General features: G+C 52.4%; 1 protein-coding gene across 1 annotated transcript in view; it reads left to right on the top strand.

Annotated features, from left to right (window-relative positions):
- Positions 1–22,333, top strand: part of pxb (putative Hedgehog signaling attenuator pxb) — a 193,207-nt gene that overhangs the window by 113,167 nt on the left and 57,707 nt on the right. Inside the window, exons 2-3 of the mRNA XM_077638094.1 lie at positions 1,305–1,454; positions 3,263–3,497. Coding sequence (XP_077494220.1) covers positions 1,334–1,454; positions 3,263–3,497 — 356 coding nt within the window. The 5' untranslated portion in view covers positions 1,305–1,333. The remainder of the gene's footprint in view (positions 1–1,304; positions 1,455–3,262; positions 3,498–22,333) is intronic.

Below are 22,333 nucleotides of genomic sequence, written 5' to 3'. Positions count from 1 at the left end.
TGAGGCGTCGCGCTGTGGGGCAGTCTGAGAACTCTAGACAAACGGCCTTATTCCGAAAATATACCTACAGAAGAAAACGGAATGCGTAGTGGAATCTTAGAGCTCATTTCTGTATTTCTTGTGTTGAGCTCTTTCGCCAGGTGCTGATTCGGTTAGCCCGCTACCGTCGTCTGAAGGGCCCGGCCAAGCCAGACAAAGAAAGCGGCGTGACAGCCAGTATGTTGAGCAAGCGAAGCGTGTATTTGTCGTTAAATGATGGTGCTCATAAGGCGGTCACTCTTAATTTTACTACGCGAGTACTGTCGGCCTGTGCTCCTCCTATATCATGTTGTTACTGTCAACGATTGGTGGGCATATTGATTGCCTTTATGTAAAGCGGACGGAGTGCGTCCCCTGTCAGTCGCCTCAATGTCGAGCTGCAAGTTTTCTTAGGTGTTGTTACGCAGGACTTGTGTTAATGAAGGCGAAGAACTCTTGTCAGTTGCATATTAGACATTGTACTGAACATTGTTTAACAAGGACGTTACTAGTTTACTCAGGGGCCGCGTGCAGCTGAAACTGCATCTTGCTTGCCGAAAAATATGCTAGTATAAAATGTGCACACAAAAGGAAAGTATAAACCACGGTCCTTGCGTAAGCTTCTTGCTTAACTGCGACCAATTTGTTGCTAAGGTCTCTACGTCATTTTCTTGCTAGCTTTGTCACAGAGAGGTGCCCATAGCCACCCTAGAGTGGTTTATAAAGGTTTAACGTCCCGAAGCGACTCAGGCTATGAGGGACGCCGTAGGGAAGGGCTCCCGATAATTTCGACCACCTGGGGCTCTTTAACGTGCACTGACATCGCACAGCACACAGGCTTCTAGAATTTCGCCTCCATCGAAATTCGACCACCGCGGCCGGGATCGAACCCGCGTTCTTCGGGTGAGCAGCCGAGCGCCATAACCACGAGCCACCGCGGCGGCTTTATATAGTCGCCGGTGTGTCAGGAGACCCTTCTGTTATTGCGCTGCGGATACAAATATAGGGTACACCTGAAGCACTTACCAGCACCTGCGAACCGCCTTTGGGAAGAACACGCAGGACGTGAGTGGCTATCAACGTCTGCCACTGGTGCTCCTTTTCCTTTTCTTTTTTAGCCCGAACTAGCGGAAGCTAACTTCTTGGTGTCCTAGCGTCTTAGGCGCCTGGTGCGTACAGGTACGCGTGACAGCGCACGCTTTTGCTCGCGTGGCGGCTGACCCGAGCGTTCGTCTCACTGCGTGCTGCGTGCGGTGCTTGAATGCGTTTCTCTCCTCTGTCCGCAGGCGGCGGAGCCATCGCGGCGGGTCCCAGGATGTCGTTTGAGTCCCCGCGGTTCCCGGAGCCCCCGGACGAAGGCGGCGGAGGCGACTCCGCGGCCGACGACGACGACGACCCCCTGGCGTCGTCCGAGTGCGGGGACGACGTCGGACCAGGTACGTCTGGCCGAGCAGTGTGTGTGACTGTCACAGGCTCTGCAGTCGTCGCTTTGAGCGCATGTCTCTGACAAAGAAGTGCGTAGGCTCGGAAGGAACGGTTTCTTTTTTTTTTCCTTTTCCTTGTCCTGTTGCTCTGTAAAGCCACGAATGCACTCGAACACTATTTTCTTCTTCGGTTATGCACTAGCAGGAGAGTGAGTGGACGGATGGATTAGTGAGTGGGAGTTAACGAGTAAGAGGAAGTACGTGTGTGGGGGAGAGAAACTGAGCGAAGTGAGTGAGTGAAGGGAGTCAGAATAAGTGGATGGGAGGGCGAGAACGACTCAATGGAGTGAGTCATTCAGGGTGAGTGAGTGAGTCATTGTGAGAGTAAATGAATGAGATTGAGTGAGCGAGTGGCATGAATAAGGGAGGGTGAGTGAGTGGTCTGGTGAAAGAATGAAGCGACTGCGTCAGTGTGAGTGAGCGAGTGGGTGAAAGTGACACTGAGGGAGTGGGAATGGGCGACTGATATCATTACATGTTCTGGTGCATCGGCACGTATGTTATTCCGCGCTGTTCGCTTTTGCCGTTGCTTTGTCTTTCAAGTGTTCCGACAGGGGTTTACAGCGCAGGCAGACAAACACACAGCAAGAAACGAAGTGACAACTCGGGCATTTTATTGACCGATCAGTCGCTTGCATACAGCAGCTGCCCATATCAACAAAACAGAATGGCAGCATAACGTAAGCAGAAATCAAAAACAGCTACTGGGCCTTCGACTGTTGGGCCTTGGAACCCGGAGGCAACAAACCTTCGCTCCCTTACATCTCGGCGCACTCGCTCCAAATCGGTTAAAAGAGGCATCGGAAAATCGTGCCCATTGAGCGCTCTGAACAAGTCCCGCCCCCATTTAGTAGGACGCAGCTTCAACGGTCAGATGCAGCGCCTCTCAAGCGCTGGATACGAGCCATCCTTGTTGACGTCAGTTGTCGAAGACCTGCTGAACAAACCAGTAAGCAGGCGGCCCGATCAAACGGATCAAAACAAGGTGGCAGTTATACCGTACCTTCACGGGATTTCGCCAACGTGCCAGATGGTATTTTCCGCACCTGAAAAACTCTCCAGGATTTGTGGGAGAGTGAATGCGGAAGACTTGCGCGTACCCTGTTCAAAACGCCACCAAAAGCGCTTCGTAGGATGTTCGAAGAACGTCGTATAGTCCATACCGCTGGCCTGTGGTAAGCGGTACATTGGTCAAACTAGGCGGTGCCTAAACGAGAGGTTAAGGGAGCAGGCAAATCATGTTATAAATAATTCGGGCAGTAAGATGATTGAATGCATTAAGACATGCTGTTATTGTGCTCCTAGGCTAGATAATACAGTGGTGCTGCGCAGATGTACGACGCAGCCAAAACGAGCGATCATCGAAGCTGATGAGATTGCCAAGTCCGGTGGCTCGTGTGTCAGCAACCCCTCAATTTTACAATATAAAAAAAAAACCTGAAATATCTCGCGCTGTAAGTGGACTAGTTGCATGCCTTCACTTCGTGCGCTGACGAGATATTAGTTACTTTGATTTCTTCTTGTTATCCTGCCATTCTGTTTTGTTGATAGGAATGGCTGCTCTATATATATAAGCGACCGATCGGTCAGTAAAATGCCTGAGTTGCCAGTGAGCGCTCTGTTCTGTCACTTCGTTTCTTTCTGTCTGCGCTGTAAACCCCTGTCAGTATGCGCCAACTATACAGCCTGCAAACACGTTCTCGCAAGTTACATATGGTTCAAGTGTTTTCCCTCAGTGCCGTGTCGTTCCCCGCTCGCAGGCTGCTTCCCCCGGCCCCCCGAGTTCGGCGTTCCGCCTCCGCCGCTGCCCCCGGGCCTGTGCTCGTCCGTGGCCGCCGGTCGCCGCGGTGCCTCCGACGATCTGCAGTTCTGCGAGGTGCGGCCCGTCGGCGCCGAGCTCACCACGCCCTCGGCATTCCCCTCGCTACCCGTGATCGCCGTCTGCTCCTCGGTCGTCCTCGTCGCCGTCCTCGTTGCTTCGTTCCTCCTCTGGAAGTGAGTGCAACGTCTCGCTCAAACTGCACGGGACGCCGAGGTTTAATTGCGTAGAGCGCACCCGCTTCGCAGTGCGCTATGCGGCCTAGAAGCCACACACGAGTGGCTGCCGTATATGGAAAGGGCAGTGTGGAGCGAGCCACTGCCCTTATGTGCAGTCCTGCTCGAAAGTTTTAAGGCCGCAAGGTTTTCGCTCGAGCCGCGTAATGGAGCCATCGCGGCAACGTGAAAAACCATAGGGCCTTGAAATGCCAGCAGAAGGTTAGTTACTTCTGGCGGTAGAGAAGCTTGACGTGTGCTTTGAAGGATATATGCGACACGCAGCATTCAAAGGACATCCATTCCACTCCAAGTGAGCGCTGTGGCCTGAAGGCTGTTGACGCAGAGTGTTCGTCACAATTTGAGCCGCAGCGAAGTGTAACATGCAGCTGGAGATAGCAGGTTAGGTGCCTAAGTCCCGAATCGTTCCGCGCTCTACAGCGATTCGCGGTTGGCGGCCACTTAGCTTTCGCCATTTTTGCAAGTGGTGGCGCAAGCCAGTCACCAAAAAGCACTTCGATAATTGTGCGTTGGGCGGGGGTTCCTCGGCGCGACCTCTGTGGTTTGCACATCATTGGTAGCCTATTTCGAACGGAGCGTAAACTAGAAATCTTTCATCGTAGGGGACCCAGTTTGAGCCGCTTACCGTTTCTTAAGTGGGCGTTAGTTTCAAAGCATGCCTCGGTGATTCCTTGATCTGGGAACGCGTTGCAAGGCTGGACGAAATATCGACCTGTCTAGAGACGAGTTTTTTCCGAATTTCGCGCCTGATATCAGAATTTGGGCGAGTTTGCCGGAATGCCATAGACGGCGCTGCATTGCCCGCAAATACCTGCTGGCAGATCAACCCCTGTTCTCGTGAGGTTCCTCTGGCACTCAAAGTCGCTTTACACACGTCCCTGGAACGTTGTTGGTGACCACAGCTAGCTAGTCGAAAACGAGCTGATTTTGGAGCCATTCACTTGCTTTCTTTCAGATTTGAACGAAGCAATCATGCACCGGCGCCCGCGAGGTTTTTTGCCTTCAAACAGCGCGTAAATTTCGTGCAGCCGTTCACGGAGTCGGAGTCACCACCGCCACTCTAGATCACAATAAAACTTTGGTTTGGGCTAGTTGGTGCATGATGTTGTTGTGGTGAACGATGAGCGCATTAGTGCTTGCGCTCATCGTTCACTATTCGAGCACCGTCGATCTGCACCTGCTCATTTCGCGGTCACCGATTCCTTCGTCCGGTGCGCTGCTCTACTGCCCACGTTGCATCCCCTGTCCATAGCGCATTCCGGACAAAAAAAAAAAAATGAACACCGCTTACTACGCCTGAGTATCGCAAGATTCAGCGAAAGTTGTCTGCATTGCTGTATGCACCAGTTGCTGTGCCAGAGTTACTGTATAAGGACCTATAGAGTTGCGCGTAGGTTTGCCGAGTTGCCGCAGAAACCGTACAAATTATGACGGAAAGCCGCAACATTTGCATGCAGGAGGCGGACTTGGTGCAGTGTTTAGAGCGAGTGCAGGCTGAACCCGCATGTTTCTGGCTGCCGAACTTGTTTTATTTTAGGCAAATTACCGTTGCATTCAATGTCACAGCTTGCTAGTGATGCGTAGGCTGAGTCGAGGGCTAGCAGAATGAGATACGAACCAATTACTCGCTATATGGATGTTTGGCGCCATCTCTTGTAAACGGCACAAACCACAAAGCTTTCTTTTTAACAGTTAGGAAACACTAGTGATAAAACTGCGCGTTATTGCTCTAGGACAAAAAAAAAAAGTGCCGCAAAGCACGAGAACAGTAGGTGTACGAATTTACTGTCTGCCACGGTCTGGTGTTAAGCGATGTTAAAGGGGTTGGCTTCTCCGGAATTCATCTGTGCTTTCCAACCTTGTGTTCGCGTTTGGCCAATACAGGTGCGAACGGCACAGGCAAAACAAACGCGGAACTCTAGGGACTTATACGGTAATTCTACGCTGCTCCATCGAATGGTGTCTTCTGTACGTATAAAGGTATGAACAGTGCGAGCTCTAGTTTACGCCGTTGCGTTCCAAGCTCTGCTGCAGTTTTTAAGTGTTTGTGTGTTAAAATTGAACGGCGTCCGGGCCTACGCTGCTCCATGAGCCTCCGCGAAACATTTATCGTATACCCAACAGTGAGCACAGGCATGTGTGCCTTCATGTTCGTTTGACGGCAGATCGAGCAGCGGGAGTGTGGCTTACGTGGAAAGCTATAACTGCCTGATGGTGTCTCAAACACGCAGCATCACGCTACTGGTTTCCTGTCATATTCGTTGTGCCCCACCCGGCCACAATCCCCTTCGGTATGCAGGAAGCTAGCAATCACGTGACGTGAGCTGATTTGAAGCAACTCCGGCTGCCTTCTGCAGTCATCTGGGCACTTTGTGCGTGCAGGAACGGCTACTTCGTTTTGCGCTTCGCCGTTTGCCGAATAACTGCGCCTACTCGGCAAACGCCGTCTGCCGTGCGGCGAGGGGAATACTCGGTTCGCGGCGGATGAAGACGTCGATGCAACGCTCTGACATCCGTCATCTCGCTTTCCAGCATCGCCGTCGCACAAGCCGCGTATACGTAGTATACACGCAGAGAAAGTCCCGTGATTAGCGACTGCGACGTCGCCGAAATCATGACCGAGAGGCGCTGACGAGAGGCTCGCGTGATTGCTGCTCCCTGAGGCACGCTTGACGGATCTCTCTCTCCCGGGGACTGCGGACAGGAGGAGGTTAGGGGCCACGGCTGGAGGAGAGCTGCAGGGCCGCAGTGAAGTCTCACATAGGATTATGAAGCATAAAAAGAAAAAAAAGTGAACGGAATGCGAGAGCATCGCCATGCTTAGTTGCGTTTGTCGGCGGCGCAAAGGCGTGGCGTGACGCGACAAACGGCGTGTCCCAGCGTGTGTTACAAGAGCAGCGACGAGGTGTGCCGTGCAGCGCGGCCTCACATATGGGTAGTGCGGTGACCTGCAGGAAATGACGCGTGCGTCTCTGCGCGCCATGCGCTCGCACACGCTTCTTCCTTTTTTGTTGTTGTTCTGGTTCCATCCGGTGTCGTCACATCCGCTGGGGATGCATTCTACTTCCGGCGGCGCGTGACGAGCTGCCCTTGAACCGTAACATCCGCCGGCCGACATCAAAGGTCGCATAGACATTAGCATCCGGGGTGTTGACACGAAGTCTCATGTGAGGCTGCGTCGAGAGGGCTGTGGAGAGCTTCCGGCACGCTGGGTTGTTACGCAAGAGATGTCTACCTGTGCACGTTCTTGAAGCAGACATCTTAATACTTCGTAGTATTGAGTGTACGATCCAGGGGTGGCATGCCCTTTCTTAGTGACACTTATTGGCACTTGTTTGACGTACGTGAGTGAGTGACAGCGGCAGTAGAAGTGCGTGGGGCGTTTTAATTGTGAGCATTAGGAGGGTCTTAAAGATCGCAACTGCCACGTGGGTCGCCGCCATTGGCTGGAGGAACTCCTTCGAGGGGCATTTTTCGCTTCGTCCTTGAGTTGTATTCGACTAAAGACGCATGCGATCATATTTTTTTAATTGTGTCTGTTTACAAATTCCTCTCGCACATTGCGGTCACATGACCAGACGTTGCTGCGAGAGCTGTGACACTCACGCAGTGCGTGCCACAGACGTCAGCGAAAAGGCGGCCGCGTGCAGCCGTAGGCGACCGCGCAAGAATTCATTTATGCGCCTGAATCTGGCACCACACATCGTAGACCTCAGATTCTGTACAGCGGAGCGACTGTGTTGCTTCTCGAACCGCAGTTGTGCTGGAGATTTTCGCAGAAGCTGCGATGAAAAGCTGCCGAATCCTGCAAGCACTCTTACTCCAAGAGCAAGGACGGTCTGCTCCGGGAGATATCGCTCGCCGAGACCCGCCTGTAAAGAATGGTCTGGTTCCCGATGTTGTTGGCAATACGGACCGCCAGGGGCGGCCCTCCATTTTTTTTTTCCGCCTCGAGACAAATCGTGGGCAGCCCCGCAGAAAAGCTAGCCCATGGCTCTACAGATGAGGTACCGTTGGCACCGTGTACCTGCAGAGCGGTAAAGAAAACACCGCAGGGTAGTCTGAGGGGGAGGAGGGCACATAGGGACTCTTCTCTGTCTCTCTAGAACGTGTCTTTCCGCTGGCGCTGGGGCGGCGGCCATGCGCCCAAACTCCGAGCTCTCGCCTCGCCGTAATCTCGCCGCTGGTGCCGTCGCTGCCGCCTGACTAGCTGCCACCGCCGTGAAACTTCCCAACTTTCCGGGCACTGGAGAGAGAGAGAGGCCTCCATTTATCACCGCCAAGTCTCTGACAAATTGACTGGCGCGACTTTTAATCTTCTTTAAACCCTCGCCTTTCTTGGCGGTGGTCAGCGTTTCCGTTTCCCACTCGCGCCGTTTCTCTTGCATCTCTTTTTCCTCTCGGCGTGTTGGCTCGAGAGATGGCGGTGCTGGCGGATGATGCGAAAGTGAAGTCGGGCCGTGATTACTTTGGAGCCCTTGCTTCGCCGCTCTACTCCGGCCGCGCACTGCGGCTGCGGTTTGCGATAGCTGCGCGCTTTGTGGCGCTATGCCGCGCTTAGCGCCGTGCACCACGTACCACTGCCGGTGCTCGGTGGAGCGCCGTGTCCATTATTTCAGGGCGTACCGGGGGACTGACACCGCATGCATTAATCTGGACGTCCGGAGGCGCCATCACTCACCGCGGCGCCGTCTCTGTTAGCGTGACTATCAGCGCGGTACGATTGCGTGTTTTCCGCCGCGAAACATGTGCGGTGTGGGTGGAGTGCCCGCGGCGTAATAACGGAACGATGTTGACCAAGCGATGGAAAGTGAGCCGCGCCTACAGTTTCGGCACCGTATCAGGTCAGCCGCTGACTGCGGTATATACCTCGCTGCCACTGCTGAAAGTTATGGCGTGCTTCGCATGCGGCACGTATCAGTGCACCGCTCAACCAAAAACGGGTAAAAAGAGGGAGCCACTATGAAAGGGAATATGAATTAATAAATGAATAAGTAAAACAGGGAAGTAGTACCAGAATCACCGGTTAGTTCCCTTTCATTTGAATCGCACGATGTGGCTTCATTTCCTTTTGTAAACTTGGTACTGACGGGCGAGCGACATTTGCTCGACACTGCGGCCCAAAGAGAAAAAAAAAATCCTTGCGCTGGACGCGTTACGCTAACACCACATAACAGATGATGTCTTCTGGGAACATCGCGGGGCTGATTGGAGACGATAAAGTGTTTTTTTTCTTTTTTGGGGGGGAGGGGGGTTGGGAGGTGGAAGGAAATGACGCAGTATCTGTGTCATATCTCGTCGGACACCTGTACCGCGCCGTAAGGGAAGGGATAAAGGAGGGACTGGGAGAAGAAAGGAAGAAAGAGGTGCCGTAGTGGAGGGCTCCGGAATAATTTCGACCATGAACCTGGCATCGCACAGCACACGGGCGCCTTTGCGTTTCGCCTCCATCGAAACGCGGCCGCCGCGGTCGGGTTCGAACCCGGGTACTCCGCGGCGGGTCTGAAAAGCACATTGTGTTGCTGCAGACGTTGCCTAGCTTATAGTGGCGCATAGGGTATGCGTGTTCGTCACATTCACTATAAATAAGTTCAGACTCTCAGGTGGTGCGTACTCTCTGATCATGAATAGGAGCTTCGAAGTATCCCTCAAGAGGAAACTATATAGTTCTATCTTGACAGTACTTGCCTGTTAGGCGGAAGCCTGGAGGCTAATGCTAAATATTTAAATTAAATTGAGAAAATACCATCTAGCTATACAAAGAAAAATGCTAGTTGTAAGTTATAACTCCAGGAGACGGGAAGAAAGAAGAGTGGGTCAGGGAACAAGCGCGAGTGATAACGATATCCTAGTTGAAGTCGAGAAGAATCAGTGCCCATGGGCAGAACATGTAATGCGAAGGGAAAGGAAAAAATGATACCTTCAGGTAGCGGAGTGGTTTCCTCGAGAAGAGAAGCGTAGCAGGGGCTGGCAGAAAGTGACGAGATTAGGAAGTTGGCGGGATAACGTGGTCACAGCTAGCACAGATCAGGGTGAATTGGAGGTCAGTGCAGTGACGTAGTTAGGCCGATGATAAGTTGAGGCTCACTCAGGCAGCTTGACGCACTCCCTTCACAAGTGATCGATAGAAAAAAGCTTCTGAGTTCACTAAACGCCACTTCAACTTTTATTGTCGCTCATTACCTACTGCCCTGCCACTTATTGGCTTAGTAAATCATTCTCTCCCCCCTCCCTATATGCACCAAGTCTGTTTTTCGCCCACATGACCGAGCCGTGCTTTCATTGACTCATCAACTCGCTGTCACTGAGTGCTGTCACTCTCTCGTCCGCGTGTTGATTAAACGGCTACCATGAAGAGACTATATAGCGAGTCAGCTGCAGTGCAGCGTCCAGAAGCGGCCGCTTCGCCTCCGGCCGATTTGAGCTGCTCCGCTCTCGAGCGTCCGTCCATCAGAGCACGAGTCAAGCGCCAGCATTGCGAATGTCCGGACCCCGTAGAGTATCTTTTACGGGTCCAATTGGACTTATTTTTCGAATGTGGCGGAGAGTTTGAAGGATGCTTCACTCCCGCCACCGGTTGGCCCGGTATTGCACTACCTCCGGGATCGGCCTTGTCTTTAGCGCGTCTTTACTATCCTGTCTTTCTATCCCATCTTTCAACTCTCCTACTATCTGCACGTGGTAGCGATTGTGGCTCGGCATGAGCCAGTGAGCAGGCCTGTGCACTTTCCTTTTCTTTCTTCCTGGTAACAACAGACAGCAGACAGACAGATGCACGCTTCGATCATCATGCGCAACGTGGGAGGAAATCGAAACGACGCTCTTGCGTGCGCGCCCTGCTCCCGCACCTGAGAAAATTGAAATCGCGTTTCCTCGAAACTGCGTAGCAGCACAAGTTCGTTTCACTGGTCGAATATACTGCGCGAGGCGTTGTCCATCTCGTTCTTTGTTCGTATACTCTGGGCCCGCGATGTTTGCCTTCGCTTCGCCGCGCCATTGTTGATTTGCTTTTCGGAAAATTAGCTGAGAAAGCGCACCTGCTTGGGAGAAATGAGGAGTGAGCGCGCGCTCCGGCGGTGTGTGGCGGAAAACCAAATTAGTCTGCGCTCGCGTGTGCACGGCTCGCTTTTCTTTTTTTTTTTCCCCTTTAGTTTGTCGTTATCCTCTTTTGTTTGCACTGCGGCCGCCGTTTCTTCGCGGGCGTAAAAAATGGGCTAATCTACCTCTGCCAAGCTTCGGCGGCTGCTTGAGCGCGGGGGCGTTATTAGCCGCCATTTCTCGGGGCTTCGCGGTGAATAACGATTGTCCGCCCGCCTCGAAGAAGCTACGCCGTTTTTAAACAAAGAGCGAAGAATGATGAATAGCCGTGTGTGTGTGTGCCTTCCGCGAAATTGCCTTCACGAGCCGCTGAGGGAGAGAGAGAGAGACAGCAAAGATATGAAAAACGAAAGTGAAAAATAAAATAAAGAAAAGAGCAACATACATTGAACATCGTGTTGTTGTAGAGCGCTGTTGGAAGCGGAGTTTTCTTCGGGTTCGTTTTCTTTTTGCCTCCGCATGGCCGGGAAGGCATACATTACCTGTATCTGGCCCGGAATTACACGGTGTATTGAAGCTTCCCACCGGCGCTGAAGGTTCGGAACGCGCGGGCATCAAAATTGGGTTTCCCCCCTTTCCACGTGGCCTCTGTTGTGCGCTGTTCTTCCGTGTGCTGTCCGTATACCTGCGTTGCTCTTCAGTTTGATGGTTCGCCCCAGGGACGAACGCGCGGAGGAACAATTTCCGCATGGCGTGTACCGCTTGATGTGGCTCGCGTATACTATATGTACAGCCTCCGATCTTATCAGCGAAGAAGCTGTTCGTGTCTTTGTGCTGCTGTCACTCGGATAGGCAAGTTTTTTTACGCACACTGTCTGCAGAGTTCCTCCCTCAGGTTGTTGCGTGTCTCCCTATTCGTCGCGTAGGTTCGACTGCCTCAAAATCCGCATGTCGTTGAATCCGCATGTGATGAAGTTAGCGCGAATATGTAAGTGTGGCAGAAGAAAGGAGAGACATAAAACAGAACATAGAGACAGCGCTGAGGATCGTCTTCTATGTCTCCCCTTTATTTGGTCCCTCGTGTAACATTCTTGTTAACTCCTTCACCTCAGTAGCATATACGCTGAACCTGCATGTTTTTTTTTCCCCCACATTTGCTGTAGAGCGGCATTGTTTCACACATCAGGAATTGCGAGGTTGGATCGCTTGTGGAGACCCAACCCAGCCGCTAAATCGCTGCGAAAAACGGTAGAAGCTCTGGGTTTTGGTTGTGACGCACGCAGTTGGGGCAGATAAATGGGGAAAGGAAGAGCATAAGGGGAGAAAAATATTCTGGAAGCATTTGGAAATTGTGCCTAACAGCGCTGCTTAGTGTTGTTTGCTGATGCAGTCCGACTAGCGCACCTGCCGCCCTGTTCTGCTGCTGCAGTTGGGGAGAAATGCGCCTCGAATTTTCGATGCACTCCTAAAAAGAAACTGCCGCGTCAGCGTGACTCCCCGTAGATGGAGGCCACAAAAAGTCGATGCGCAAGGGAAGGAGCGAACACGAAAATGGCTGCGGTGGCGTAATTCGTGCAGCGGCAGCTAACTGGGGAGAAATTTAGAGTGCCCACTGCGCCTGTGCCGGAAATTAACTTAGGGGTCTTTCTCTCTTTCTGCCGGCTCAGGCGCCGCCCGCTGGTGGCCTGGACCCGAAGCACGAATTACGCCGCGGGCGTGATACAAAAAGCCGGAAATAAAAGCGGGTAGAGGGATGGGGGGAGGTACTACTGAAGGAGAAAGAGAGCTTGGGAGGGGAGAAAAAAAAAAACGAGGCAATAAATTTGGAGCAACTATAGACCAGCGTTTAACTCGGAACCAGGCGGCGGAATCGCCATGCGAGACTTCAAACCGCAAATTAGCACGAGCGCAGAGGGGCGGGCAGTTTTCGGTTCCTAATTGAGCTTCGCTTTCCTAGAGGCCTCCTACCGGAGGCAGAAGTTTGGGAGGGCGGGGTGCCCGAACGCAGAATGGGAGCCCGCGATAAAATTGCCGCGCCTCGCCAGCAAAGCGGTTCTATGCTCTAAGGGGGAGTGCTGGAGGGCAGATGGAACAGCTTAGCAGTTGCTGCTTTTGACTGTCCCTCTCCGCAGGCTCTGCATCTCGGCGTCGCCTTCTTTATTGTGCTTTTTTTTTTAATTTGTTCGGGTTGTTTTCGTGCCCCCTGATCTACCGTTTCGCCGCATAACTAGAGCAGGTCTCAGTGTGCGCTCATTCTTGAAATTCATTGTGTCCCGAGCAGTGTGCTCTTAGCGCAGGAAACAGTTTGCGAAAGCGCTCTCAGCGCCAAGGGCAGTCTGCGCGCATGCGCCCGGAACGAGCGCCCACCAATCTCCCCCTCTCCCCCCGTCTAATGATGACGTAATAAGCGGGGGGGGTTCTAAACCGAGCCCGCTTAACGTCTGGCGTCGTCGCAGTCGCCGCCGACCTGGGCATGAACCGCGGGTTAATTGTTATGCGCGCTTTGTGGCCACTCGTCGCGGATGCGCGCTTATTATGCGTCCTCCGCGGCGGCAATTCTCTTCCTGTCCTTTTTTTTTCTTTTTCACCTGCTTTCTGCCTCGCCCTTTAAGGACTGCGGGCGTAGCGCTTTTCGCGAAGCTAGGCGATGCCGGCATCAGCGTGCGCGATATTCGCGGTGCATTCGCGCTATGCGCGCCACCTGTGGCGCTGCGGTCGTCGTGGCTCGGTTGGAGCGCAACTAGTTTGCTCGACGTCCGCTCGCACATGGCTTGCGCCGGCTCTCTGCTGGTTATTTTTCAATTAGGGCCCCAGTTGAAGCGCCTGCATGCCCCGTGTCTCCAATTGACGCTTAGCTACGCGTACGGAGGACCCGTTATAATCCGCCGCCGTCTGGCAACCACGCTAGATATTCTTTTTTTACGTGCTTCCCCGGTAGTCGCTACTCGTGGAACCAGTTACGGAGCTGGCTCGCTAAACCGGAATCGTTTATCCTGACGCCCTTCATTTTTTTTTGTTGTTTCCGCTTAGATGGTCGTTGCTGACACCGGTGAACTTAGAGCAGAGGGTGCTTAGGGGGCAATATCGTTTTGTTGATTCTGAGCTTTGAAATACTGCAGTCACTCATCGAGGAATGTGTCTGACAAATCTTGGTCGGTTCGTGCTCACCAAGATACCATATGTGCTCAGCTATTATATTTTAGCCCCGATGTGCTGCAGGCTAACCTTGGCATGTACGCTGTTTTTTGTGCTGGGAAGTGTGTTATACTAGCGGAATTATCTGTACCTACCGCCTATGTCTAGGCTCCCGACATTCCGCCTTTTTATAACTGACCAGTTTGAAAGATACGTATGCAATTACATTGCCAAAGTCGTTTTTCGCGACGCGCTTATGCGGTATTGTGTGTAATGTTTATTGCTATTTTGTTCTATTTTTGTTCAAAGGGAATGCGTTCTGAAGGTGCCGCCGCTGATGGCATTCAAGTGGGTCATATCGACGCTGACGCAGTTTTCGCAATGTATGCCCTGTTTCAGCGGCGCTCCTTTTTGGGGCTCTTCTTGTGGACAGAGTGGTGGGCAGCTGTAAGCGGTGCGCCGGGAATGTTGTCGCTCTCTCAGGTGTCAAAGTCCGAGTATTATATGCTATACTCCTCAGCACCTTCGCACCGCCTCACATGGTCAGTAGGCCTTCAAGTCCAGTTTTGGCTTAACAGTTTTAATCGGGCAGACATCCTGTCGATGTCCTCATGCCACATGTGTGTGTGTGTGCTTGGTCCTGCATGGTGCAGGCAGGTTAGTACTATACGTGCGGTTGTCACTTGCGGCTGCTCGTTCAACAAGAGGACAGTTTTGGTGTCGGGACAGCGTTGTCAGGGTTGGAAGCCGGTGCGTGCTGCTGCAATGAGCGAATGGTTGGTTTTTACGGGTGACGGTCAGTTAAGGGGCTTTACATTGCGGCTGACTCTGAGCTTTGCACTCGGGTCGTCCAGTTTTGCTTCCCCATTAGGCGCACTGACTCGAAGCAGGAAAATGAAACGAAGCTCGAAGCTCGCGTCGCGTTGACGGAACGAAAACGGCACGTCTGTCGCGTCAGGGTTGAAAATGTAGGTGTGCTGGTGGACATGAGGCGCGACTGTCTACTTGTACTGACTTTTCTTCTTCGGACAACATTTTGTTGAAGCCAGAGTCCGATTCTCAGTGTTGCTTCAATGTAACGTGCCGTGAAGGGAACGCGCCACTGAGATCTGTGCTGAAATTTCGCATTACTCCCCGAAAGGCGACGTCCACTTGCTTAGACGGGAAACCCCGAGAACCTCAGGCGCCGAAAGAGTTCGAGAATGGAGGCGAAGTCTGGAGGTCACCGGGTCGCCGTCCTTGTGGGCTCGGACGCTAACAGCGTATATCGAGTGATGGAGCACGCTACCAGCACACCACGCCTTTCCAGCCGCGTGTCTCCGAAGTGACTGCGGCCAAGCTCGGATCCGTCTTTCCGGGTGGCGCGGAAGCCCCGTGTTGTCGACCCGGGTGGCGTCGGACGCGACCTTGTCACGGCTGCGTGAACAGCGCCGATAGCGCTGCGCCCACGCCCTCGCTGCGGAGGTTAAACAAAGGCGGCGCAAACAAAGAGAAAAAGACCGTTTCCCGCTCCTTCATCGGCCTCCCGTAGCCAGCTGTGGACGGCACAAATCTAGAGTGACAAAATTAAAACGGAGTGGTGCACGCGCTGTGCAACCGAAGCACGTCGTCCCCTCGGACGCCGAGGTGCTCGCAGAGGCGAACCGGCGATGAACAAGCGGGCGGCGCTGCGATCGATAAGCGAGACCTTAGCTGGGAGGCGGTTTCATGCGTCTTTGGTGCGCGGCCCGTACTATACGCAGCCCGAACAGCGAGGGAGAAGAAGACGGGGCAGATGAGGAAAAACAAAAGTGCGCCGAAATTACGAGCCAGAGAGTGCGAAAGAGGCAGAGGTGCAGGGGACGGAAGAAGAAGCGGCCTGCAGGAAGCGGTGCGACCGATGATCGATTAGTGCTGCCGCGGTGGTAGCTCTTCCTCGGCCGTAATCGCTCTGTCATTCCCGGCCGCGACGGTCGACGACGCCGCGGCTCTTCGGTGCCTCAGCGTGCCGGCTCAGGAATTCGTGGCGAACATCCCGGCACACGTTGCGGCTACATTCTGGACGCCCGTGTCCCGTTGGCCCGGATGAAACTTCGCTTCGTTCCTGCCTTCATACCCGAATCGCGGGGCGTGAAATGTAGGAGTGCAGTTTGAAGGCGTTACGCTGCCGATGGACGCGCAGGATATCAGACCTGCACAGCCTGTTCCAGAAGTTCTTTCTTCCTGAACATTCGAGGGTGAAAGCTTTCCGTCCTCAGTACCACAATGTAACTTTGCCATTCCTGCTTTGAACCTACTAGAGATCCACCGGTCGAGGCCATTATACCAGCAGGAGGGGAGTCCGCGGGTCGTGGTGTCTGGCCGCTGTATATGCACTGCATGGAATTACGCACGTGCTCTCTCCGCTCACCGATAATCGCGTCTGTCGTTCGTTCGTATGGAGCACCTGCTGCTTTCCGGTCGTGAATATAATTCAGCCCTTGAAACACTTGCCCTCCCAGTTTGTAGACAGGCTAAGTCGTGAACTTGTTTCTCAAGTATAAGAAGCGACTCGCCGTCTGTTCGGACTGACGGCACACTGCTCTCAGGCAAAGAGCGATCACAGGGCCTGTCGTCCGTCCCTTGCGAAAATGGTCTATAGACAGTCTGTAGACTTTTTTATTTTTATAGACTCTGTTTCCTTCCCATAGATATTTCTTTGTCTATTCGTAGTCTAATGACTGTCTATAGACAAAAGTCTACTAAAAGTGTATGTCCATAAATCTATGGATTATGTATAGACTGTTTACGGCATTTCTATTGCCTGTAGACTGTTCTCTAGGGTTTGTCTGTATACAGTCTATAGACTTTATAGACAGAAATATATGAAGAGTCTATAGACTGGCTAAAAAAATCTTGGAAGGGGTAATTTTCAGCAGCCATTTAAATTGAGTGACCTCGGCGTCACACAATGGCCGAAGCGTCAGCTGACCGCAGGCGACAAATGTAACTCACGCAGATCAGCTCCGCAAGAGGCACCGTCGTCGCGTTATTGCGCGAGACAGATCGGTTGGATGAAGTCGTCAGGGATCTGCAGATAGCGGCTAGCTGTTATTGCAGGGCGATGGGGATTATCTCTGGATGGCTCGTCGAAGACGGATGGCCGATCATCAACGGTCGGCACCATCCCATTACCGCCGCAGTCAGGTTCCCCTCGCCGAGGCTGTGTTCGGCCACGCGCACTCGGGGAGCAGTTCCGCGTCGGGGTCGTTGCGCTAAACTCTGCACCGTGATTGATCTGATCGGAAAGGCGAACGCATACAGATGTGTTGCGTTTAATGTCCGCATGGCTCCGAGGGCACGCACTGGTCCCACATGTATACGGGCAGCGGCTCTCCACATGTGAGCAGTACAGATCTTGAACGCGCTGCCGTATACAAAGCACTGAAGTGAGCTCAACTCAGAATTGCATTTTGCAGCACCTTGCTTTCTGGCGAATTCCTGCTCGATTTGCGTTTCTTCACGGTGGTGTTGACAAAAACTGTTCAGTGTAGCATACCACAGCTTGTAGCCGAGGTAGTTGGAAAGCTCGGTTCGTCGCACTGGGTGCACCTATGCCCTCTCTTATTGAAAGGTAATTGAGATGACTCTTTCTACTATAAACTGTGTTTAAAGTGTGCTGTCTCGTGGTACAGCGTGTCCTCGCCAGTTGCGCGGAGCATATCGCAAACTAGCCTGAATTGTGCTTGCAGGAAGGCTTTCAGAAGAGCTCTGTCTAATTAGAGGTGAAAATCTTAAATGGCAGTGTGACTTTTCACCTTCTGCTAGTGATGAGCGCCGATGGCTGCACTGAAAAGTGGCAGTAATATTTTATGCGACTTGGAGTGGTAGGGACTTGAAATTAACTTTGAAACGTGCACAGCATCCGGACGCACAACGGCTGAAAACAACAAGAACAACAAAAACAACTTGTCAGCATCATACACTTACGCCGGCCATTTAAATTATTTTATGCCTGCCGCCTTTATGGTAAGCCAACTATATAGCTGAAGCTTTGGGCGGCGTCACCTCTCTTACTCCGGCTGGGTGCTTAGTCTTATGTGTGAAAACGAAGGTATTCCATCATCCACTGTAAATTCCTTCAAGGTTACATTTTAGTTGCCTTAATTCCTTTGACAGCGCTTGCGTGCTATTTTTGTGTATTTTTGTTGAATATAGTCAAACTTACCATTAAATTCGACCATCACAGCGACAATAAATGCATTTAAGCGCTTAATCATACTTTGTGCTCCTAAAGCTCTGGTTAGGAAGATAATGACAGCAGACGCGTACATATAGCTAAAAAGGAAGCTTTGGCATGCATAGAACCGCTGTCAGGATGCCGATTGTTTGAGCGAAGGTCAACAATATATTCCAGTGACTACACATGCGGAAACCAGAAAACAACGCCGCCTTCACCGAAACCGCTCAACATAACCCTTCTCTGCCCCGTACAGAGCCACAGACGTGTCACTAACACAACCCGCACCCCCCTTTCTTATATGATACGTTTCAAGCTGTTCGCGTGCCTCACCGCTTCGTGTACGTGTTTTGTTAGCGCTAAAAATGCCGTCTGAATCTGAAAATCATCTATTCCGGTCTGCAAGTTCTTTTAACTATCTTGTTAGAGCGTGCCTAATAATAATAATAATAATAATAATAATAATAATAATAATAATAATAATAATAATAATAATAATAATAATAATAATAATTGGTTTTTGGGGAAAGGAAATGGCGCAGTATCTGTCTCATATATCATTGGACACCTGAACCGCGCTGTAAGGGAAGGGATAAAGAGGGAGTGAAAGAAGAAAGGAAGAAGAGGTGCCGGAGTGGCGGTCTCCGGAATAATTTCGACCACCCGGGGATCTTTAACGTGCGCTGACATCGCACAGCACACTGACGCCTTAGCGTTTTGCCTCCATAAAAGCGCAGCCGCCCTGGTTGGGTTCGAACCCGGGAACTCCGGATCAGCAGCCGAGCGCCTAAAATTTACATGCTGCTGGTACGTATAGCTGCGGACGCTTTTACCGTATTTGCTGACATGGCTGTTTGTGCGTCTTGCTGAAGGTATTTTTTGCCGTCCTATGGCCTCTACGTCGACGGTGGCACGTTTGCTTTTCTGTGTCCTCGCTCGCCAGCGTCCTTTTTCCTGGATTCTTCTCCCCATCCCTCTCCTCCCCGTCGTCCTCTCGGCATCATTTCTTTCTGTCGGGTGACAAAGTGGTCCGACGTGATGTTTGGAAACACGCGCGTCGGCCCACTCGCGTCGGCTCCTCTTCCTTCCAGCTATGCCGTCGTCGTGGCTGCGTTTTTTTTCCTCCCCTTCTTCCCGGGCCCGTCCCGTGCTCTTGTACTTCCTGTCGCTTTTTTTCCCTTCTTTCTCCCCGTTTCTCTTTCTCTGTACCCCCTCTTTTCTCCGGTTGGTCTGTCTCTGCACAGTTCTCCCTGGGCCGTTTTCCGCGGCGTGATTCCCGTTTTCCCCACTTTCTTGGGCCTCTTTTCACGTCCTGGCGTTTTGTTTGTGTCTCCTTTCTTCCCCCAAACACTTCGGGAGGAGAGCGTGTTCTGTGCGTCGGATGCAGCACTTCTTCGTGCATTCGAACGCTGTGGAGGACATAGGAGACCCGTTTTCGGTTTTCCATCGACCGAATGCGACAGCACCGACCCGCCACGGCCTGTCGCTTTTTATCTTCTCTTCATCTCTCGGGCGCCGCCATATGTCTCTTGGCCGCGGCGGAAGCGTTCTGCGCCTGCCTCGTGCGACCGTGCTTTCGGGGGGCTGTTGTAGTTAATGCGTCCCTACCCAACATATATATATATAGTCGCCATTATTTCGGGCTGTCCCTCCTTGTCCTCCTTCCACTATCCCCGGCATAGCTTCATTTCCGTCCTATGGCTCGTTTGCTGCGGAAAGTCTTAATGGTGGGTTCGCACTGGCGCATCGCGAACGGACTGCGGCCGACTTTGAGGCGCCACCCAGGAGTCGCTATACTGCGTTCACACCGGAAGGCCCGATTTGCGAGTCGCCATCCCGAGGGCATGTCGTTGGGAACGAGGATTATCGGGGTTGCGGCGGTGAGGATATGGATTTAGAACAGAGACCACGTTACTACCGTGGCGTCGCTGATGAGTACACTGGCTTTTGAACTGCGTGCAGCCGCAGGGCTGGAAGAGAGCACACAATCCGATGGGCAGGTTGGGATGACTTCGAAAGGTCACACGTCATCTCAACCAATCATGGAATTTCATGGGGAATTTCAAATTTCGCTGTCCTCTCTGATCGCTCAGACGAGGTCACTTGACCCTGATGACGTGATCAGGGTATTGGCCATTCAGGAAATTTCATTGCGGAGAAGCCGTAATTTTTTTTTTTTCAGATGACGCCCTAAATGCAATCTTATTGAAAACGTAGGGACACCAATTCCATTATGAGTTGGCTTGTGCGATAGCGTTCGAAGCTGTTGATGCCTTTGCCGGAAGTGACTAGGGGGGGGGGGGGGGTGCTTTTGAGAAGACCCAGTTTGCTCTTCCCTAGCAATGCTCTTGCCTACACCACCTGCAAGGATTGGTAGATGGAGGCTTCACACAGACGAACCTGGTCTGGCGACGTCACTTCCCTCCAGCCAATGGGCAATCTCTGATCCGGTGACGTCACGTCTCTCCACCAAGTGGGATTTCTCCGCTCTGGCGACTTCACTGATCACTGCCCGCTAGCCAAACAGGATTTTTCTGGAAAACGCCGGGTGGTCGCCGCCGGCTTTTTGTATGCTATGACACAAAAAACAAAGAAAAAATGTCGAAGCAGGCGCGCTAGTGCCGTGATCGCCGTGTGCGCATGGTAACCCATGCAGTATTTTTGGTCGAAATTCAATGTGCCCTGCGCTTTTTCTTCTTATTTGTCGAAATGCCGGCAGTGGCGCCGCGACATGGGCGTGGCGTGCGGCAGTTGGCTCTGCGCACAACACAGTCCCTGGAGCCCGCCCGCGCTCGCTCCGTCGTGGTCGGCTCCCTTGAGATTCCGCCGCGGTAGCAACGATCGGGGAATGGAAGGAAAACCACCCCCGTCGTAACCGGCACCCGAACAGCCGCGGGTGCTTGGGGTGGTGCTAGCTGCCCGTCGGAGGGGAGCGACTGGTCAAACAGCGCCCCGCACTCATCCGTGGATCGGCCTCGCTAGACGGCAGAGTCGACGGTGGAGCTCTGCATCGTCTCTGGCCGCAAACGTTATTCCGTGATGGCCATCGAGGAGGGGTGGACACGCCAGGGGGCGCCCCCGGTCGTGACTCCCGCCGCCGTTCCAAGGAGGCAGACGCGCGTGGCCGGGGAATAGAGTTCAGCAAGGGCAGATCGCCATTTGGGGGCGCTGCGCTTTGCGTGAGTCGTCTCGCCGTTGTTTACGGGGGGCGGGGAAGGGCCCTGTAAGTAAAGGGGGAGGAGAAGTAGCACTCTGCCCACGTACATTGCGACTATGGCCCTGAAGGAAGTTATGCCGTGCTTCCGTGCACGGCGCATATTCCGACATATATATAGCTGGTCCGTATACTGGTAAAGACGTAGCAGACTTATTTTTTTTTTTTGGACGTTTAGAGTCCCTGGATAGGATGTACACCAGCCTTCAGCAGTAAATAAACGGCGACTCTGTTGAAAAAATTTGATTTCTTTGAATAAAATTCGTAACGACATTTATTGGCGCACTGTGTAATTCGTACAATCACAATTAGGCTCTATGTGCCTGTTCAAGGATACATAAAGTGAGGTTGATGGGGATATATATATATATATATATATATATATATATATATATATATATATATATATATATATATATATATATATATATATATGTATATATATTGCCTTCCATTTACTGTCGACACCACCTGCACTTGTACCTGGGTGTGTTGTCCAGTACTGCGTCATCTGCCCGCTTTTCTATTTGGGACGCGAGATGGAACTAAATGTTGCTGTTGCACAGTGGCAGCCCTATTTCGCTGTAGCTGCCACAGAGTTGCAAGCCCTGTGCGCAGCAATGTAGCGCAGGTGGTGAGAGCGTGAACCCGTCAACATACAGCGCCTCCGCTTTGCGGCGCTGTCTGTATTGCACCGACGCAAAAGCTGTATACAGTGAAGTCACGTTTAGCGCTGGATGACGCTGTCCTCGCTTAATCTCTGTTGCCGAAGCAGCCGCCAGTTCAGAGCAATGCATTCTTTCGGGTTGGCGGTGCTGCCCGGGCTATTTCTCATTGGTTTTTACGCGCTGTGTGAAGGAAAAGCGCTAAGAGAAGCAACACGCATACGCACACACAAAGCACACGCGCGGATGCTCTGCAGACGAAAGCTTAAAGCACTGCAGCACGACAGCAGCTGCCGAATGAGGGCACGCCGTGAATTGTGCGTGTTGGAAATCTGTGTGTTACGTCAACTCATTAAATCCGTGCCCTGCTGAACTCGGCACTGGAGGCCAATGCACACTGCGCGCATCAGCATTTTTAAGCAGCGCTCTTTGACCGTCTTTGCTACCAACAGCATCTCTCGTGGAGGCCGTTTTCCGGGTCACATTTATTCCAACTCGTTTTTTCTGCACCGGTCTGTGTTCTTTC

Source organism: Amblyomma americanum, chromosome 9, assembly GCF_052857255.1.
Source record: "Amblyomma americanum isolate KBUSLIRL-KWMA chromosome 9, ASM5285725v1, whole genome shotgun sequence".
NCBI classification, from domain to species: Eukaryota; Metazoa; Arthropoda; class Arachnida; order Ixodida; family Ixodidae; genus Amblyomma; species Amblyomma americanum.
Note: the sequence above shows the minus strand (reverse complement) of the source record. Positions and strands in the feature narration are given on the sequence as shown.